General features: G+C 37.4%; 1 protein-coding gene across 1 annotated transcript in view; it reads left to right on the top strand.

Annotated features, from left to right (window-relative positions):
- The window catches only part of LOC126416376 (odorant receptor Or2-like), a 35,806-nt gene extending 24,049 nt beyond the window's left edge, over positions 1-11,757 (top strand). The window contains exon 3 of the mRNA XM_050084054.1: positions 11,669-11,757. Within this exon, the coding sequence (XP_049940011.1) occupies positions 11,669-11,725 (57 nt within the window). The 3' untranslated portion in view covers positions 11,726-11,757. The remainder of the gene's footprint in view (positions 1-11,668) is intronic.
- The last annotated feature ends 9,622 nt before the right edge of the window (positions 11,758-21,379 follow it).

Raw genomic sequence — 21,379 nt, forward strand, 5'->3', positions numbered from 1 at the left:
TCGAGAAATACGGCATCAATCTGAGCGCCGTTGCCCACTGCGCTGTGGATCTCATGGAGGAACAGAGCGAGCTGAGTATCGCTGGATCTCTGTTTGCGGAACCCATGTTGACTGTTATAGAGGAGATATTCATCTTCAAAAAACGTCATAATCCTTGAGCATAAAACATGTTCCGTAATCCTACAACAGATTGATGTCAACGATATAGGTCTATAATAGAGTGGATCTGTCTTACGTCCTTTCTTTAAAACGGGAATGATGTGCGTTTTTTTTTTCAGTTGTTAGGGATCTTTCGTTGCTCAAGCGATCTACGATAAATTGCTACTAGAAGGGGAGCAAGTTCTTTCGCCTAATCTTTATAGAATCTTATAGGTATCTCATCTTGTCCCGACGCCTTTCCTCTACTAAGCGATTGTAGCTGCTTTTCAATTCCGCAATCGGTTATCTCAATATCTGCCATTTCGACGTTCGCACGACGATTGAAAGGAGGGACAGTGCTGTGATCTTCAGCGGTGAAACAACTTCGGAATACCGAATTCAGTATTTCGGTCTTCTCTGTGCTATCATTCGTTTCGTTGCCGGTGAATAGATGATTTTGACCCACTTACTGATTTTACGTACGACCAAAATCTCTTAGGGTTGAAACTTCCTGGCAGATTAAAACTGTGTGCCCAACCGAGACTCGAACTCGGGACCTTTGCCTTTCGCGGGCAAGTGCTCTACCAACTGAGCTACCGAAGTGCGACTCACGCCCGGCACTCACAGCTTTACTTCTGCCAGTATCTCGTCTCTCATTCTCTTAGGGTTGTTACTGAGTTCGGTTTACAACGTCTTACTTCCCAAATCATTGAACGCTTCTCTCATTGCTCTCCTTACACTCACTTTCGCTTCGTTCAGCTTTTGTTTGTCAGCTAGGCATTTACTTCTCTTGAATGTGAGATGAAGTGCTCTTTGTTAACGTAGCGCTTTTCTAACATGGTTATTAAACCATCGCTCAAAACCTCAAATGCATAATTTCGAACGAATGGTGGTATGATTCCTTCACCTAGTTGACTGGCGCTTTGTATCCATGTCAGTGCGATCTGTAACGATACTGATATCGATGGGATATTAAACTCACCCTTCTGATAAGCATAAAGCAATCTAGTATGCGAGCCAGCATTGCATTCTTGAGCAATTTTTAAGCGATTTGTCACAAAAATTCTAATCAACAACTTGGTTTCTGTCCAAGCTGCTTGCAAGTGTACCAGATGCGACGAAGTAGTTCACATCCTACTTTTGTTTCTTCGTTTCACAGGCTCTGATAACAGTAGGGAACTCAAGGTGACCTGTAGCTCATTGTCCAACCTTCTGTACTTTTGTTTCTCAGCAAATAATAATACTATGTTCTTTCATCATAATGTTTACACGACACTCTTATTTTGCTCTTTGCTGATATCTCATTTACAAACATAACGTGGTAATCCAAGAAATAATTCTCTGCCTAACGTTTCGTCTGTCAGTGCTGAAAACAGATTCAGAGTCTTTAACGACACAGAAAGACAACGACGTCAGACGCGGTCGCCATAGTTTAGCAGGTAACATCAGCCGACAACGTGGTCAAAGTAAATCCGATTTCCTTCGTCAGTTTCTGGCTGGGTCGAGAGCTTAGGATACGTTAGGTTAGTACAAATTCTGTGTATCAAGTAGATTAGATTTTAACCCTTTAGGGTGGGATGGATGCCATGACGTCTGTGACGTCTGTGTGCTTGCAGACTAATGCTGCATTGCGGCATTTGCTATTAAAAAGACCCCGGACACATGTGAATGAGCTATATCTGTCTCGAAAATACCAGGCGAATTCTGTACCTCAAGCTATCGGCATAACCAAACAAGTTTTACGAGTACATGACATGACGAGATAAGCGTTCTGTTACGACTCGAGACAATTCGTGGTGACCTTGAAAATTAAGTTACAAACAGTCTGTATTTACTCTGTATTTGCTTAATGTTGTGCAAAACTACGTCAATTAACGTCTAATGACACTCATTCTGCATACGTATGAACGATAAGCATAAAATTTAGCATAAGGTATTCCGAGCACCTAAAGTGCTGAAAAGTGGAAATACGAGTACATGGCTATCGCACACCGCATTTAGAAACCACATCACATAACAGAATCACTACGCTTCTAAGCTGAGATAATAATTTGTAGACACTAATGCCAACCTACCACAGCCCTAAAAAGACCCACTACAGTAACTATAAGCGTAAATACGCTAGCCTTCTGACTTGAATAAATTACTGTTTGAGTTTGTAATTTACACCTAAAATTTGCAACAAACATTTTTCCAATAAACTTGCGATTACAGTCCATAGATTCTCATCTATTACCGATTATGAATTTTTTACCTTTAGGGTGCCACAAAGTCTTTCTTTGAGTAAACGTATCAGTTTCTCACGCTCTATATTTAGTGTATGGAAACATCGAACCAGTTGACCGTAGAAGTTGATTTGAAGTTCACCGTTTGTGGTCCGAAGGCTTTACGATCCGGCGATGAGATCGCCTAAGGTGTGATCCCGCACCTAATGGCGTACTGATGCGGAAAGATTGGCTGTCTTCAGCCGATATCGGTCGTCGGCGGAATCCACCGCTATCGGAGCCACTGAGACCACAGCCTAACATCGCAGAGTCGCGCTGAAATATGCTGCTGATGTTGTAATGGGGCAAGAGTTGGCGCTGTTTTTTGTGTTCATCTCAGAGATCCAGAACTTATCTAACGTCAGTCCGTCTTCTTTTGAAGTTGCTCTTGTGCATTTGAATTTGTATGACCTCACTGTTTATCCTACCGTTGTAACTATTAGATCTTACTGAGACCACAGCGCGCTGGTTTTCTACTTCTAGCGTATATCTTCTACAGCTGAATTATTCTACTTGCCCGGGCAACAATTGCTCCTGTATTCCTTAAGGTGGGTGCTAATATATCTATTTGCAGTTTCTATGTTCATTTGGGTTTTACATGAGTAAGGGATTTTATATGCTCTTGTAAAGAACCTGCGCCCGCCCCTCGGTAGCGATCAAGTGTTACAGGAACTACAAATAGAAGCATTAGCACCCTCCTTAAGGACCACTAGAGCGGTTGTCGCCTGGGCAAAGCAGGTAAATCAACAGTAGCAGAGCATACACTATGACCAGAAAACTTCCAAATGCGTTTCTCTGACATTCTTGTTATAGCTGGATCTAACAATTACCGTGGTATGATGAACAGAGCGGCCATAGAAATCGGAAAGCATAAAAACAATTTCAAAAGAAAACAAGAAGAATTGAAGCTAGTCAAACTAGTGTCATTAGCACTACATAAAAGAAACGGCGCCAACTGTTCTCCACGAGACGCTCCCCGCGATCATCGGCAGCGACCTGATGACGTCACAAAGCGCCATTCGCGTGGGTGTATGTAAACAGTTCGGCTTGTTGAGCTTGTTTGAGTCTGTGCTAGCTTTCTGAGTTGTTATGACATCTGATGACATCTCAGGCATTGGATGACGAAACGTTAGGCAGAGAAAGACGGCCTTATGCCCATAAGTCAGATACCAGCAATAAGAAAAATACTGCCTGCGAAAACCTGTTTTTGATTTTGCACTTTGGCTGGTTTGACACAGCTTTCCACTGTAATTTATGCTCCATTTGTTCACGTGCACATAACTAATGCTCCACATCCACTGGTGTGATACAGACGTAGTGGGTAACAAAGGCGAGGAGGAGTCCTGTGATTGCACGTATTCGTTTTAGACTGTCGTTACTCTGATCTATGTACACTCTCGAATCGTTGTAGCACGGTTAGAGTCTTGTACCAAAGGCAGCTATCCTCCTATAACACGTCAAACACGAAGGTGTGTGAAAAGGGGCATCACCTGTAGGGATGAATGCGACAGTCCAAAATGGAATTGTCATACACAGTAAAGGGCATACACACATCCAATTTCACTGCAATTTTTTAAACATTTTTCTTTTTCCTCTGTAATTGCAATGATATTGTATAGCTTTACAGATAGAACTCTCAGATTTGGTATTATCAATATGTATATCTATGATCATGGAATGAATGGACTCAGAGACAAATTTTCTGGTACAGCTTGCAGCAGCTTCATCCAACAGTTGACCATTGTCGGCCTCTAGGCAGGAGCGTAATTTCTGATTACCTCTTACACACTTGATCCTTTGGCCGCCTGTAGTTTTCAGTTCATCTGCTAACATTAAGGTGGTGTTAATAACCAGTAATATCGAAAATAACAGACTTTGAAAGGAGGCAGTTCGTCAGTTATCAGCAGACAACTGTCTCTAACCTACTGGAGACATATAGAGATAATGTCTGTAATTTTGCGAGAACATATGAGGCTCATGATGAAACTTCATCTGTTAAATGTAATATCTAAATTAGTTTGGGTTTGCGTTAAAGAAGATTGTGGCTTGTCTATAGCACGAACTGACGGTTAACAAAACTGTCCACATATGACAAAGCAGGCATTCTCTTTGAATCTCGATGATACAATCTTCTCGGGCCGACAGCCGAGTCATTGAGTTGTTCTCCGGCAACGTTTCAGCAAATTTATTACTTTCCATCTTCGGGCAAAGTCTCGGGTTCACGTCCCTTCCGGATCTTTATAGCCGTTGGACCACGGACTTCTCCGCATCCTCAGTGCCGGTCAGGCCATTCAGCTGCCAGTAAAATGGCGTGGGTGGTGGGGGAGAGGGGGGGGGGGGGGAGGTGCTGGCGCCGGGTCCTACCGTCTCTGTGCGGCCTGTTTATTACATCTTCCGCCACCGACCTGTCTCCATCGGTGCGGTCTCTTGATAATGTTGTATTCCACGTGGTGCTGAGATAGAAGCCACTATCCCGGTTGACCAGGTTATCACTGACCTTTCTCTCCACTGCCTCTTTAATAATAAAGTCCCAGAAACCTTTCGCTCTCTGAAGCCTCTGGGTTTCTTCAAACTGAAACGTGTGTTCTTCACTGAGGCTGTGCTCCTCTACCGCAGATTTTTCCTTTTGTCCGAGGCGAACGCTTCTCATGTTCAGAGAGGCGTTGTGTGATGCAACGCTGCGTCTGTACAATATGCTGATTTCCACACTCACAGGGAATGATGTAGACACCCGGTGTTCTTACACCCAAGTTGTCCTTCATTGAGCCCAGCATATTACCATCTTCCGTCCTCCAGCAAAAATCAGAGATTTAGCGACGTCGATCTTGAACCATGAAAATTGGTAATCACAACTGTTAATTTAAATGGGTCTAAAACTACTTTACAATGCAACCATTTGTTATTACGCTTTAGTTTTCAAGTAAACTAAATTTATGTCTTTATTTCTAATTTTTATATTTTTACAGTCGGCAATTCAGTCGACAATTATGCAAAGAGAGGAAGCTGAAATTTTTATGTTGTAAAAATTTACACTCATTAGTATTAGTCGCATAAATCTTTATATATATATATATATATATATATATATATATATATATATATATATATATATATATATATATATATATATATATATAAATTATTTCCGTAAAACTTTATGTAAGTTGTGCCTGAAAAGTAATTTCAACTAAGACAGTTATAATGAAATTCAACTGTCCCCCTTTGTAGAAGGATGTGGGTGTTATATATGTAACACTTATGGAAATTTTAGGTGCCACATCTTGAAGCTCTTGAACTGCCTTCAAAGGCGCTTGACCATGGGAGAAAGTAAGGTTTGCCCTAAGTGTCACGCAGATTTTGAAAGTCGTATTTCGCTAGTTCTGGCAGATCCAGTTCAAAAGTATCAGCTTCCTTACTACCCGCTTTTCATAGGAAATAATCCGTTGAAATATGCATGAACTATGGTGCATTTGTTAACGAAGTCTGTTGAGGGAGTAATGTTCTTATCGTGTCATATTTACATGGCAGTAGATGTAAAAACCTTTGTCTGGACCGTCACATTCGTAATTTTCCAACTTTTTTTCAAGAACGTTCATTGCAAATTTAATGAAATGCCATTATAGTACTGTAAGTGCCCTAGAATGCATTTTGGAATATACGAGTGTTTGCACATGAAGTATCATTTCGCTGACGACCATTCTACAACTCTTTGAAGTTATCATATATTCTGACACATTGCGTAATTATAATTTTTAAATTTTCGTTAGCATCAGCGCCGACCTGCAGCTAAAATCTGTGTTAGTTCTACAATAATACTGCCGTCTATTGTGAAACATATGTATATATTATTTGTTGCTTTGCTAAAACTGAGCGATTGTCGTCCTTGATTGTACTACGTCAGACTGATAACTATGGAAAACCACAGTTGCTGAACCACATTCTGAATGTGGCTTTACCTGTAAAAATTCTTAATCAGACTGCAGTAAAGATGCCAAATTCCATTAGTTTATACCATACACAGCCTGTAGGGTGCAGCACGCCTTAGCAATATTATTATGCAGGGACATTTAACACCTATCTAAAAGGCAAATTCTCCGAGAACCAACACAGACCGCAAATTCTACAAAAGGAATAGTTACACTGCCTATAGTCTTAATTATTTACAATAGTTTTCCTCACTCGTACAGCTATACAAAGGTAACAACCACAGATCTTTATAAACTTTGAAGTCATTTTACTTCTGGAAATTATTGTCCTCTAGCTTAATTGTCTGCACCACGTCTGGGTATGCTGCTGTCCAGTTCTAAAACTGGAGCAAGGTTAAGTGTATAATCGTGTAGCATTAGAAATTCATCTGGATTATAATTGAAAGCAGTTCCCTAGATCTAAACTTAGAGTGATAGACTGTGAGTAAGTCAGCCTGTGAATATGGCCTAGGATTCAACCAGTCGATGGAGCTGAATTTGTGCTACCGCCTAACAGCACTGGACCCACCAGAGGGCTATAGTTCCATCTGCATGAATATAGTGCCAGGAGCCGCCGTGGTGAGCGTGAATCTGCTTGCTGAATGGACGGTGGTAGCCCTACTGCTACCGACGCTACGTCATTTCGTCATTATTTGAACAAATAAGTTGCCGGTATATTTGAGTAGATAAGCTAGAAATTGTTTAAACATCGTGACAACTGTTATATAAGCAGGTATCCACTCCAACTGCGTTATAGGAACTGTTTCAATAAATAACTTTCCTATCATGCTCTACTGCACACACTGCACGAACTGTTCAAGAATTAATCATTCAGTTGCTTAGATTTCCCTCTAGCACAGGTGGATGTTTCAGTTTGTCACAATTTTAAACATAAGGCAATTGGGGTTGGAGCTTTTTAGAATTTCCCGCCATTTTACACTTTGGGTAAGTGTCCATCTTGAAGTTTTGAATTTTCCATCATTTTAAAGGTAGGGCAAGAGCGCTCTTTTAGTCTAAACTTAGCACAAGTGGTCTGACAATCATGTAGACTGTACCAGCTTAAGCCTAAGTAGGATCTTTAGAATATTGTGCCGTTTTTAACTGGGATTTTTTTAATTTACCGCTAGTTTAAAGTTTGGGAAAATGACTAGGTCCACCATCTTGGATTCTATACTTAGCATAGTGAGATACTTCGATTGTATTGTCACGGTAGTGGAGGGCGTGAGTCAGGAAGAATTTTGACACTATTGCATGACATCATTGGAGAAAGTAGACCTACAGAAATCTGTATTCGTACCTCAGATTCGTATCATAGGACAATAACTTCCATGGCCGGCCGTGGTGGCCGAGCGGTTCTAGGCGCTTCAGTCTGGAACAGCGGGACCGCTACGGTCGCCGGTTCGAATCCTGCCTCGGGCATGAGTGTGTGTGATGTCCTTATGTTAGTTAGGTTTTGTAGTTCTAAGTTCTAGGGGACTGATGACCTCAGTAGTTAAGTCCCATAGTGCTCAGAGCCATTGGAACCATTTTTGAACAGCCATGGACAGAGGCAAGCAAATGGATTCCATTAAATAAAGCTTTCTCCTAATAAAACATGCTCTCTGTTGAACATACAAGACAGAGAGAAAATCAAATCGGCTTACTTCACTTTGCCACTCAGAACGACTTAATCTCTGTGTTCCAACGAACCAGGCTTGTCTGCTGTATGATCAGTGGCGTTCCGCCAGGTAAACTAGTCCAAACGTCCACTGCTTGCAGTTTCCCTGTCTATATTCGTTTGAAAGTTGGTTGAGATGGGCAGACATTCACTGACAGCAGCACTTCCTGTTTGGTTTGAAACCGATTGTCTTTCACAAGACGTGACGCTTGTCTCTGGATCCTATCGGTTAGGATTTTTTCACCACCACTGTTTACGCCTTGTGACAAGGCTGCGAACGTTACATCATTCATTCCTGATATGTCGTACTGCTTGAAACCAACAAATCGAGCAACTTCAGTTCTGGTGTGGGCACGCACAGGTCCAAAAACAATAGTTCCATTGTGTCACGCCTCCACGTGGACTCATCTTACTGCGCTGATTCTATACAACTGACTGGAAACACACACACGACTTCCCTGCCGTGCCTTATGTAAGTGGAGGAAGACCAAAAGACAGAATAGTTCCAGTTCTACACCACCTACGGCGTTTCAAAACCGTCAGTGGTCTCTTTTAAGGGGAGAGTAGTAATCTGCCCACTGTGTTTAGTTCCCACTGATATTTAGGTGGTGAAACAGCATTTGCATCCATTCGTTTGGTGATGACATCATATGTTGTGTCCATTATCTACAGGCTTTCTCTATGACCGTGACGTATCGAAACAAGTGAACTGTTATTGATTACTTAATAATAAAGTTTACTTTTACTCGACTCACAAGTTTGTAGACTTGTTATACCTAGTAATAGGCTCAGATTCTCTATGAAATTGAAATACAGCGAGAAGAAAAATTCGTGCACTTGGACTTCGCAGCACAGTTCCTCACATACTGGCAAAACAAAAATGTTTGTCACAAAATTTCGTGCTGCACGTATTTCGGGCAGTAAATGGCTATCTGGCAACACTGTAATCACACGTACGGTAACTACCTCTGTCAGGAAATTCATTAATAATGTGAAGTTGGTGCAGTGGATAATGTTTTGGGTTAACGTGCAGGGGGTCGAGGATTCGATGCTGGGACCAGGCTCATCTGTTTTTGTATGCTAAAAGTAGTCTGCGTGGTACGGTATCTGGCGTTTTAATCGACATACAGTGATTATAGTGGGTTTTGTAAAAAAAAAAAATGCAGTTACTCCCTACAAATACAAAAATGGAAGTACAATCATATCCATTGGTCAGCTTTTAAACAAACCTTGTCGTGGATGCGAATTGTTTCGCACCACTGCATCTCCTAGATTCCATAACTGTTTTCTGTGTACCCTCCCCCAATGGCCCCATCGAAATTATTTGCAAAGCACATTGCTAGCCCTACTGGTGACGTAAGGCCCTAACGAAATGTAATGGATGAGAATGTGGCAAGAATAATTGTTAGTATTAATCGCTAGGACTATTCGGGTACAAACAAAACAAGTTTAGAATCTACTAGATGTAGCGGTGAGACACAATTCACAATTATGACATGCCAAATGTTTCTTTAAAAGCTCACCAATGAAAACGAATGTACTCATATTTCCATTTCCATGTTCGTAGTACGTAGTTGCAACTGCTTTGATGAAGGCTCACTATAATCGCTCTATGATGATTAAGACGCCAGATACCGCACCACGTAGACTACTTTTAGCAAATGAAAAGAAATATGCCTGACCTTGTATCGAACCCTCGACCTCCTGCATGCTAACCCAAAACACTGTCCACTGCATTAACTTCATAGCACTACTGCCATCCCCTGACAGAGCTACTTACCGTACATGTGATTACAGACCTGTCAGACTGCCAATCCCTAACGTCCATCTAAAAACTAAGCTCTGTCTGAACAGCCCAGGAAGGCCCAACGGTACTGACCGGCCGCCGTGTCATTCTGAACCTACAGGCGTCAGTGGATGCGGATGTGGAGGGGCATGTGGTCAACACATTGCTCTCCCGACCGTACGTCAGTTTGCGAGACCGGAGCCGCTACTTCTCAATCAAGTGGCTCCTCAGTTTGCCTCAGAAGGAATGAGTGCACTGCATTTGCCAACAGCGCTCGGCAGACTAGATGATCACCCATCCAAGTGCTAGCCCAGCCCGACAGAGCTTAACTTCGGTGATCTGACTGGAACCGGTGTTACCACTGCGGCAAGGCCGCTTCCCTTAACGTCCATTTACTCCCCCAAATATGCGCAAGACGAAGTTTTGTGGGAGATAGTTTTTTTATTGCTAGTATGTGAGGAACCGCGCCACGAAATCCGAGTGCATCACTTTTCACCCTGTGTATCGGGCTCTCGAAGTTTCACACAGTCACTCTGAATGTGCTTGACTGTTGTTACCTGATTAGTAAGCCGAAATTCGTGAAGTAAAGTCTCTTTGACCCTTGGTAGGAACCAGTAGCTTTGGTATCTGAATTAACTATAAAAGTCTCAGTCTTGCCTGCCTTTTAATTCAGTTCAACAGGTAATCGGTTTCGACTTTGCAACCAAAATCAGACCTTAACAATGCAGTGATACACATCACTTGCATATGTAGTTTACGACTACACGTCCTCTATGTAGCTGCTGCTGGCTGTAAAGTGGGAAACGGTTATCTGTTTGAGGAATCTAGAATGAGAATTCCACAGATTAGCAGAAAATTAGTTTCTATTTAAAACAGGTAGTAGTAGAACAATAAGAATTACTTTTTAAAGGAGATAATGATGAGCCCTCTTGTATTGATAGTGTTGTTGGCATATGGCTCTGGTTCCTACCTTCTCTGGTCCAGCTGTCTGCAACTTGACAAGTGTGTTGTATAACGCTAGTTCTATTTCTTTCTTCTAGCTGTTAATCTCACGAAACTGTTTTCAGATTTCTTAACTTTTGCCCCCATTATCAGTGTTAATATGCTATTGTCTTTCATAATGCCAACTTGATCCTCATCTGAAACATCACAAATTTTCTTTTCGGTCCCTTAGCATTTATGCTTGTGAAAAACACGGATGTTGTCAACTATGCTCCTATGTCATTTCTGGTTTTAATGCTGATACCCATTACAAAGAAAGCAAGTGGTTTCTCTTAATTAAAGGTTGTGAAGGAAATATGTTTACTAGATATCAGTATGAACAAAAGCTGTGAGATCACTTAACAGTTTTGAAGCTATAATGAGAGAGAAGTTCAAGTGAGGCAAGTTGTGGATATTCATGCTACTGTTATCATGTTAAAAGTAGTATGAAATATTTATAGAACAAAATGTTAACTCTGTTTCCAGTTTTCCACGTGAAAGATTGGATCAAATCTTCAAAAGACGACCAATATCATATTAAGACTATTTTCGAACACACTGTTCCATTAAACATATTGTAGTAATGGTCTCCTTATTTTTTTTTTAAAAAAAAAAGGCCACCATATAAGACAATTTTAAGTTCATACTATGAAGTAAAAGAGATACAAGCAAATAATTTGTTAAATAAACTATAACTATTGTATTTCTACTACGCAATATACTTAGTTGAAGTTAATGGATTAATAATAGACTGTTTATCAAGTATGTTATACAATTATGTAGCAACTACTTGTGGCTATTTTTATTTAGTGAAATACATGAATCCTAGAACATTTGTGGAATAGATATCTAATAAAATACATTTCTTTCTTTACAGATTGTGAATATGTCTTACTCCTATTTCGCCATTCTTCGAAACTTTAAGGATGACTAGAAGCAACAAATAACGCTGTTCTTGAATCAAGGTGCCATTGGACTTCTTGAACTATACTCTGATTCTGCATGGACTTTTTATGCTAAGGATAGTTATGTATCAGTTTCACTAGATGTACTAAGCATGCCTGACTTGTATTCCATTTCACATCACTGAACCATAACTGAAGGACACAATAAAATATGAAACAAGACTCAATATTTCGCCATATTTGTCAAGTATGCACCTCTACTTCAAATTTCTTCAGATTAACATGCAAGGTGGACATAGGAGCTAGGTACAAGGTAAGGAGAACAGAATGCTTACAGGAGTACAGAATACACAGGAGAATGCTACTGGACTGTGAAGTATCCATGTCGCTATAAGTTAGCAGACAAAATAAAATACAGGCAAGTGTCAGCTCTGCAGATTGTATTCATTATGTGAAGAAAGATTATTCTAATGTACTTGATATATCAGAGTCCCTGTAAACAAGATCACAGCCTCACTGTAACTACAAAACATGTATCTATTAAATGTATATATTACAATGGTGTTCCCAGCAGGAAACTGATCTCCATGGAACATTGTGCACATGTTGAAGGTGATGCTCATTACTATAAATTGATAAGCTAAACAGTCCTTGAAACTTCCTGGCAGATTAAAACTGTGTGCCCAACCAAGACTCGAACTCGGGACCTTTGCCTTTTGCGGGCAAGTGCTCTACCATCTGAGTTACCGAAGCACGACTCACGCCCGTCCTTGTTTGTGGGTATGAACACATGCTGCAGAACTTCTTGTTCAGACACATGTTCTTTATTTACAGTGGCAGTGTGTCTCTTGGTAATGGCCTAATACATAGAAATTTTAATGGTGAATTACTGCTCACGAGATTATCCCACTATCCACCATGGATTAGAGTCTGGTCAAGCTGGCATGCAGCTTCTGAGAAATATATATAATTTAAAATTTCTTGGTAGATATGCTGTAATTCCACAGTTCTCTGGGCTAAATTTGAATATTTCTGCTGATTTTTGTGAAGAAAACAATAAAATTGAAAATTTTAATACTGCACGAAAAGATATTTGCCAGTTTGCGAGAAACATTTGATTAAAATTCTAGATATCTCCTCAAGAGTAATACAGGAAATCTTAGTAACATATTTATGTACAGATAATATTTATGAGATTACTGCAATGATGGACTCATTTTCACTGCATAAAACATTCAAAATCCCACTTGAATTCTCATGACTGTTCTGGATAGCACCCCAAGAGCTCTACTGCAAACACTAATGACATCTTGTTCTGTAGATAATAGTCTTCATACAATTGTAATAATGCTACATCCACTTCCGCTACATTAAAAAATACAATCGTACAACAGTTCTGATCTCATTTCTGGATATCTCATCAACACTTCTCCTGAAAATTGTTAACTAAAACCTTGCTCAAGCCTGGAAAACTTTGTCCTGAGGTAGCAGGATAGTCTGCCTGCAAATGATTAGCCAACTATGCAAGAGTAGTTAAATCGAACTTAGTCATTTAAGGCAAAATTGTGGCTGAGCTATATTCTACAGTATTTTTAATTGCAGTGCAAAGCCTGCTAAAATGTGAAGTTCTATAAAGATGCTCTGGAAAGGTTAGTGGTGCTCTTTTAATTTATTTACTAGAGGTAATGGAAAGTTATTTTCATGTTTGGCAGATGGTCAAAACCATGCACCAGTTCCAGAATATTTGTTAAATCGAACAATACTGTGGAATACTATGTAAGGATCAGCCAATGAAGATCATGTACACTAAGAAGGATGAAAGTAGTACATGTAACAATACTTTCACACTCAATGGGTTGCATGATCATGTGTTAGCCTTTTGCTTAAAGCATCGAGCTGTGCAATGGGACAATTTTCCTGATAAATTCAGATTCAGGAGACAGTCAATATCTGAAACATCACTTATCGGTAAACCTGAAATTCTGTTGAGAATAGTAAGTGGGTACACTGAGTGCACTAAGCATGTTTTTAATGCACAAGCATTATTATGAATTAATTCAATTGATTAAATTAATATATATTTGTATAAAATGATATAATTTCATTAATTTAATTAATTAATGAAAAAAGTTGTCCATTACAAATATGCCTAGTGCACTCAACATAGCCACTTACTACTATGCATAAAAATTTAAGCCAATTTTGAGTGCACTAAAATTTTAGTTGAAAACAGTAGGCCGTTCGAGATAACTAGAATTAATTTAAAAAGACAATTTTGGTGTATCAAATGTTGTGTTACATGGCCATGTAACACTGAATCACATATAAAAATAATTAAATATTAACTGTAAAAAACAAATTACATCTAATAAGCTATTTTTAGGTTATATTTATCGCTAATATTTGAAATTTTCTATCCTCATAATCTTTTCAAACAGTTTAATAATGCTAGCATTGCTGATCTTCTTTGTAAGCATTTCATTTATGTAGAATAAAAATCTATTACTGAAATTTAAAATCATATGGTACTGTTTCATAATTTTCTAGAACTGTTCTTTTATCGTATGAAATGAGAATTCTTTCTTAACTTGCTTGTTGATTAAATTTTTAGTATTTACATGTCTAGTTACTTGATTGTACCCTAATTGTAACTTTTGTTTCATTTCATTCTCAATTAATCTTACCATAGATTTTTCCATTCAACTTTTGAGTAGTCTTAAAATTTCAAGTGACTCCTTCTACCTTCATTACAGTGCTTTTACCATTTTTATCAAATAATAATTTTCAGGTCTTGTTGAAGCCCAGTTTTAATCCATTTATTATCTTCTAACTCATTTGTTTTTTCATTTAACATACACTCTTTATCTACCGTGTATCTAACATCATCAATGTATACTACAGTGTCCGTATCAAAATATGTAACAGTTTCCCCTAGTCTGTCCAACATATCATTCGATTTAAGCATTGCAACTGATGTAGTGAATGCTATTATAAGCATATTTGTAGCTGTGTTATTTTCCACATAAAAATCGTGGAAATTGCACTTTCTCTGTACCAACCGGTCATTAGTAACATTTATAACTCTATCATCTAACCAGTCATCCAATAGTATCTCATAAAATTTTCTGTAAATCTGTCTTACATTCAGTTTTACTGATATTTTGTTGTTATCGAAATTTTCCCCATAATGAATATAGACATATCTTAGCAACATCTTTTTTCTTGGATTTTCTTTGATCTTATCAAGATCTAAAGTAGAATCCAATTTTTCTTTCCCTTCATTTATATAAATCCCATTGCTTTCAAAATTTGGTAACCTGGTTTCTAATTTTATTTTCACTAAGTCCTTTATGTAAATTATAAACAATATGCTGCATTTATTTATAAATTCCAACAGTCTTTCGTTTTCTCAATCCTTTTTTAAACTTGCAAAACTGGATGTTGTAGTCCTCAAAATACCAATACTTTATACTTTATAGGCCCATACCATTTTTTAGAATAACATCTAGGTCTATATAATGTTGCTAGTATCCTACAGCATAATAATGATAATATTGTACACTCGAATAGAGACTACACATATCACTATATCTTAATTTTGTGCTAAGATTATCTGCGTTACTCTTAACTTCATTGTATTTGCATGACCACCATAAAAACATCTCTGGGATTCATTGGTTTGACAACTTCAGACAACTGTTTTAATTTCTTGAGATTTTTAATACTGCTGAGTTAATCCAGTTGCAGTCCCACATCTCTACCAAATGATATCCTGGATTTTGTATTTCTGCAGTTCTTGTAAATGTCTTTTGATGTAAATCATCCACTGCTACTCGATTTTTGTAATTAATTGTTTCAGTTTGAAAACATTTTTACAAGAATACCAAAAACAACTGCAGTATTCATAAACAGTATCAGTTTATTCATCAAAGCCATCTACCTTAGCTCCACCTATATTTATTTCAACATGTTTAAGAGCAGGTTTAATATTATTATTGTTTAATTTATTTAAGCAAGCTATAGAGTCTGTTATAATTTTCCTTTTGTTCTTCAACCACTACAGCAATTTTTCTATTACATAACTATTTAAATCTGTATATAGCCATACAAACTCCAGCAGTTTTGAAATAATAGAACTATATTAGCTATTTCTAGGAATTTTATTCTTTGTTTTAAACAACCACTTCTTAATACATGTACATCAGAATTACAGTATTCATTAACTTCTTGCTTCACAATGAAAACACAGTTTTCTTTAACGTCTAGCTTTGCCATTTTTCCCTATTTTCGGTTTCATAGTATCAGCACAATAATATCGATATCAGAAATTGGTCCTATTTAATTCTTATTTTCCTGTGTATTGAATAAATGTGGGATACATCCTTTCTTTAGCTCCTTCAAATAAAATATTTTTGGAAAACTACTAAGTGATCCTTGTACAAAGTTACTACTATCAATAGCTTCTAAACATATCTGTTTTATCTCCAATAACATTACTTTACTGTGAAGATAGTATAAGTCTTTGTTGTGTTTTCAACACAATACTTCAAAAATATTGTAAAACTTATCATTTGGCATTATTAGCTAGAATGTATAACCATTATGTTTATTAGATATCATAAACCTTCAGAACTCATCATTTGTTTTAAATATATAAACATTATCATGATTAAAAATGTGAACTATTACCATATTTGAATATGTACTTCTGTTTCTTGTTGAGCTTCATAATCATACAACACTAAAGGTACAAGAAATTCTCTTTGCAAATACTTTTCTATAACACTTTGAAACGTCCCCTTAGAAAAATTTATGAATTACTGTGCTGATAAACCTCTTACGTTAGTTGATTTTCAAACATCTGAGCAAAACTGAACATATTCAGACATTTTGCTCATTACTTATTCTGATCAACACTAAACTGACATACAATATTTTTAGCGCAATGCAATCTGACTTTCAATAATCCCAAAAAAAGAATAGCCCTGACTAACAATAACCTATACCTCCCATGAATCACTTACCTCACAAAATTCTTCGTTACTCGAACTACTGCAATACAGCGAGCGCCAATACTGCCAGCTAAATAAAAGATTCTATCCACTGAAGGCACTAACTACTGATAGGCAAAGTTAGCAAATGAAAGATTTTGGTAGAGAACAAACAATGTATTTACCTTAATAATGTTCAAAAGCCATCATATATATATATATATATATATATATATATATATATATATATCAGTTGATGGTATCCACTATTACAAATTTACTCTTTCTGATGGACACACGTCCATATTGTCCACTCTCAAAATTCTGCCATCTCTCTCCCCATATCTGCCACTGCTGGCGGCTCACCTCCAACTGTGCAATGCTACATGCTGCTCACATCCAACTGCCCAACACTAAATTGCAAATATTCCAACAATGCAAACCAGCCACAGACTGCACACAGCATGGTCAGTGATTTTCATACAGAGCGCTACGTGACGTTACAAACATAAAAACCTAAACAGCCTACTTACATAGCCACCATGCTCCCCATAAAAAATTTTACAAATTGTTTTGGGCAGTGGCCAATACAGATTTGAATTTTTTTTAATAATTACAATAACAAAGAAATGAAATGCACACACTTATTGATTTACTGTTGGTCAAAAGCAAAGATTTTCTCACAGTCCATAAAGACAGTCCTGATTATTCATCACAGTAAAATTGCAGTGTTTTTCTCAAAGTCTGAGTAGTAAAAGAAAATGCACACAGAAGTACTGGATTTCCATGATGTCTTGATGAAGTAGTGTTGTCCATCCAACTGAAATGCAATGCTGACTCTTGACATGCAGACAGGTAATGGGCCACAACAGAGCAAACCCACAGCAGAGTCTGTCGAAGTTTTGAAGAATATTGGTAGGTAGGTCATCACAGAGCAGACCCACTGTAGTTATGGTAGAGATTATGGTATTGGTGGGCCACCACAAGTGCAGACCCATTGCAGTTCTTGAAGAAATAATGGTATTGGTGGGCCATCAAAGGTGCAAGCCCACAGCAGCTCTTGTAGAGATGGCCAGCAGCCATCTGTTGCATTGGGTCCACAATTACCATCAAAGAGTCTTGCTGACAATATAGCAAGTCCATAAACCACCACTTGTGCACTCACAGTTCTTTGAATTGTCCTTAGAACCAGCAATGCTGTTAACCAGTCCTTTGCTGAACTATTAACACATGTGCAAACACTAACAGTCCCAACTTCTCACATATTGTGCATATACTATGACCAACAAAAATGTGTGCACTGAAATGAATGCTTAAAGTTACTTAATTTGATGAACTGGTGTCAACTACAATTTTATAACATGAGAATACAATTACAAAGTTACAGAAAACATCATTAAAGAACATAACAATACAGATAACATTTGTAGTAATACAGGCTTTACAAAAGAATAGAAATAAACATGTACATCAGTGTTACAGGAATTATAAGTCAATAAATAAAATAATGAGAATAGTTTTCTAAACATTAATTTCACACATGAGCATTAAAAGAGAACAGAATAAATAATGTCTAAACATGTTTACAAAGAAAATAACATATTATTAGAAAGATTGTACAACATAACTCTTATCAGATAAACACATAAACACAGGAAGAACACAAATACACAAAGGTACACAAACTCATAGCGGGATAACACAAAAGAAAAGGACAGGGTTTGTTTTACTGCAGTATTTTCCAAACAAAACTTTCTTTACTTCTTGGAGATCTCCCATCATTCATCATTATTCCCAAGAAGTCCTATCTATACCTGCTTTCTGTATTCTATTCATATCCTCTTTCAAAATAATTATTCTTCATTGTACAGTACCCTTTTTTTACAAACATTTTTCGTATAACTTCCAATGCATTTCTTCCAATTCATCGCAACTCATTCTCTTATATAGCCTACCCCCTCTTAAGCTAATTTAAATCTACTGAGCTCAGATGCGTAAACTAAGGGACGAAGCAATGTAGCAGCTCAAAACAATTAACACAAACAGCAATGACAAAAAATTGCAAATTGGCAAAGCTAGCAGCAGTAAATCTAAATTAGCAGAGCAAATGCTACATTACAACTAATATGAGCCAATGTGGAGCAACAAGAAATATAAATCATTAGTAAAACTGGCTTAACACAAGATAAAATTCAGTAGGATAATGCCTGACAAACAGCAGCAGCAAATGTAATAATTTATACCTAAACATGATAAAGCTCAAGCAGAAAAGATATTACAGTAATGACAATAATGCAGATAAGGGTAATGTCTATTTACATCTTAATGTCTATGTCACTGAAGTTGTGCACCACAAAACTTATTCTACAAAAAAAATTACCAAGTACTTGAAAAGAATAATATGTATGCAGTTACTGTTATTAGTCCCTTCTTATTGTTCCCTTTCCAAGTGCTCCGTTTTCGAAGAATGTGGGCCATAAAATTATTATTTAATATATCTGTTGACAGAAAGTGTTCATATTAGGAAATATATTTAATTTTATTTTATAAAACCAATGCTGCAACACAGTTGTTAACCAGATATCAAATGAAATAAGCAACTACATATCAATAGCCATGTGCCATTTCATAGGTCAGTAGAAATTCTCTCAACTCATAGAAAAACACTTGTCATAAGCAGTTGTGCAGATGTAAGAATATTTCCCATCAATTCATAAGCATTTCAGTAAGGAGCACAAAGTACGAGCTCCACAGTATAATCATATGTTTCCAAGTAATAGCGTGTCATATTTGCGATGCTTTCTACAAAGAAATGTCAATAGTGAAGTTAATGGCTTCTTTTTTCTCTGCCTAATTCCTTTTTCTCGAGGCAGATGGGCACCCACAACACATTACGACAAGGTCACTTAGTTTTCATACCCAAAAAATTTACGACATCAGTGTCTTCTGCTACAGTGACAGTCCCATATAAAAAAAATTCACATATCTAAAAATTACAGTAGAAATGCGTAGAAACGAAATCCCATGAATAGCGGAGTTGTGATACATTCATGCATGGACACACAAGTCATAACTCTTAAAGTATGACTCTTGGTTTCCAACATCCTTTTTCACAAACCAGAGTCCCTAATTTCTATTCATTATTCATATACATATAAACACCTAATAACATTCCTCATATATGGTAGCATCAGCTTATTGATCATAAACATACCTCAACAGCATCATACACATCGACAATGTAATGATAACATCATAACAGATCAATCACATCTCAAAATCGTCGCAGCTTCTTTCAATAATTTCAAAACCATCAATAAAGTCATCTACCTCAAACGTACTTCAAAAATCATGATCCCATACCAAATACATCATTCAAAGCTCTCATAGTATCACAATGGTTCCAAAAAATGTGAACAGTTCACAAAGTACACAAAATACAATTTCATAAGTGTGAAGTTATCCACTATGTAATTGCGTAAACAAGTGTCACTGACATAGTAAAAAAAAGTTTGTCTGTCTCAGTTAAATGATCAGATAGCTGTGTAATTCTGTGTTACAGAAATATGGTACCAATGTGTAAAATTGTATAAGCAAATACCATGTCAGCCAGGGCTCCTTGTGCTTGCTCACACATGGTACACAAAGGTAAGCGTGTACCCCCCTGAGGGTTAATATAATTATACCCTCAGGTGTTACAGATTACAGCAATGGAATGAAATGTATCACGTAAAGCCTTTGTATCTTTGTAATTCAAAAATCTTTAAAAATAAATGTTTGAAGAACAAAATTAATCACTCAAATACGTGTACTGCAGCGCTAAACTGTGTGTCTTGTAAGATAATCTCTGCCATTACTTAAGGGCAAAAAATGTGCCAAGTGTCGTAATTATCGTCGTCTGTAAGGAAAGTTCTTTGGAAGTCAATCTTCTTACCTTATAATAAACAGAAGCGATATGCTATGTGTCTACATATCGTAGTTATTACATACACTACCGTGATCAAGGAAGTACTATAGTGTAATGTATTGTTGTGCTACGAAAAAGGCTGTCTCATTATAGCTTATACCACAAAAGTTACTACTAAAACATGTTTTACTTTCCAGAAGAAATCAGAAAAACTGTGCAGATATAAAACAGATACACCGCAAAAGCAATAATATAAATTATGTCACTCATTAGTAGAGTCGTGATATAATCGTGTAGCTGTCAAATAAACTAACCACTGTGTCATCTAGTATCTCTCAGAAAGTACTTTAAATCCAGAATGTATTTTCAAGTAAATCAAAATGTTGCATTAAAATCTCATTAGCATTAGCAGTATATGTTCTAAGTATGTGAGCCTTATAGTCTTTGCGTAATCGTGCAATTAACAAGCAAGAATGTACACACACAATACCACTGTGTCGTCGGTTCACTAAAACAATGCATTCGTAATTACTGTCTAAATATGTTCCCTTAGTTCTAGATTGGATAGTACCTTTAAAACATTGTTGCCTGGTAACAGTTCCTAAGTGTGACAAAGCGTACTAGTAACGTGAAGTGAAAAATTTTATATTTAAGACTAAGTTAAAAAACAGATTATCTCTCAATAAACGGTTTTACATGTGAAATGTGGTGCAATCCTTTACTCTTCCAAGTATGCAGAGTTTCAACTTCAACGCAATTATCATGTAGTATACGTCGGTAAGGAA

The sequence above is a fragment of the Schistocerca serialis genome, chromosome 8 (assembly GCF_023864345.2).
Source record: "Schistocerca serialis cubense isolate TAMUIC-IGC-003099 chromosome 8, iqSchSeri2.2, whole genome shotgun sequence".
In the NCBI taxonomy this organism is placed as follows: Eukaryota; Metazoa; Arthropoda; class Insecta; order Orthoptera; family Acrididae; genus Schistocerca; species Schistocerca serialis.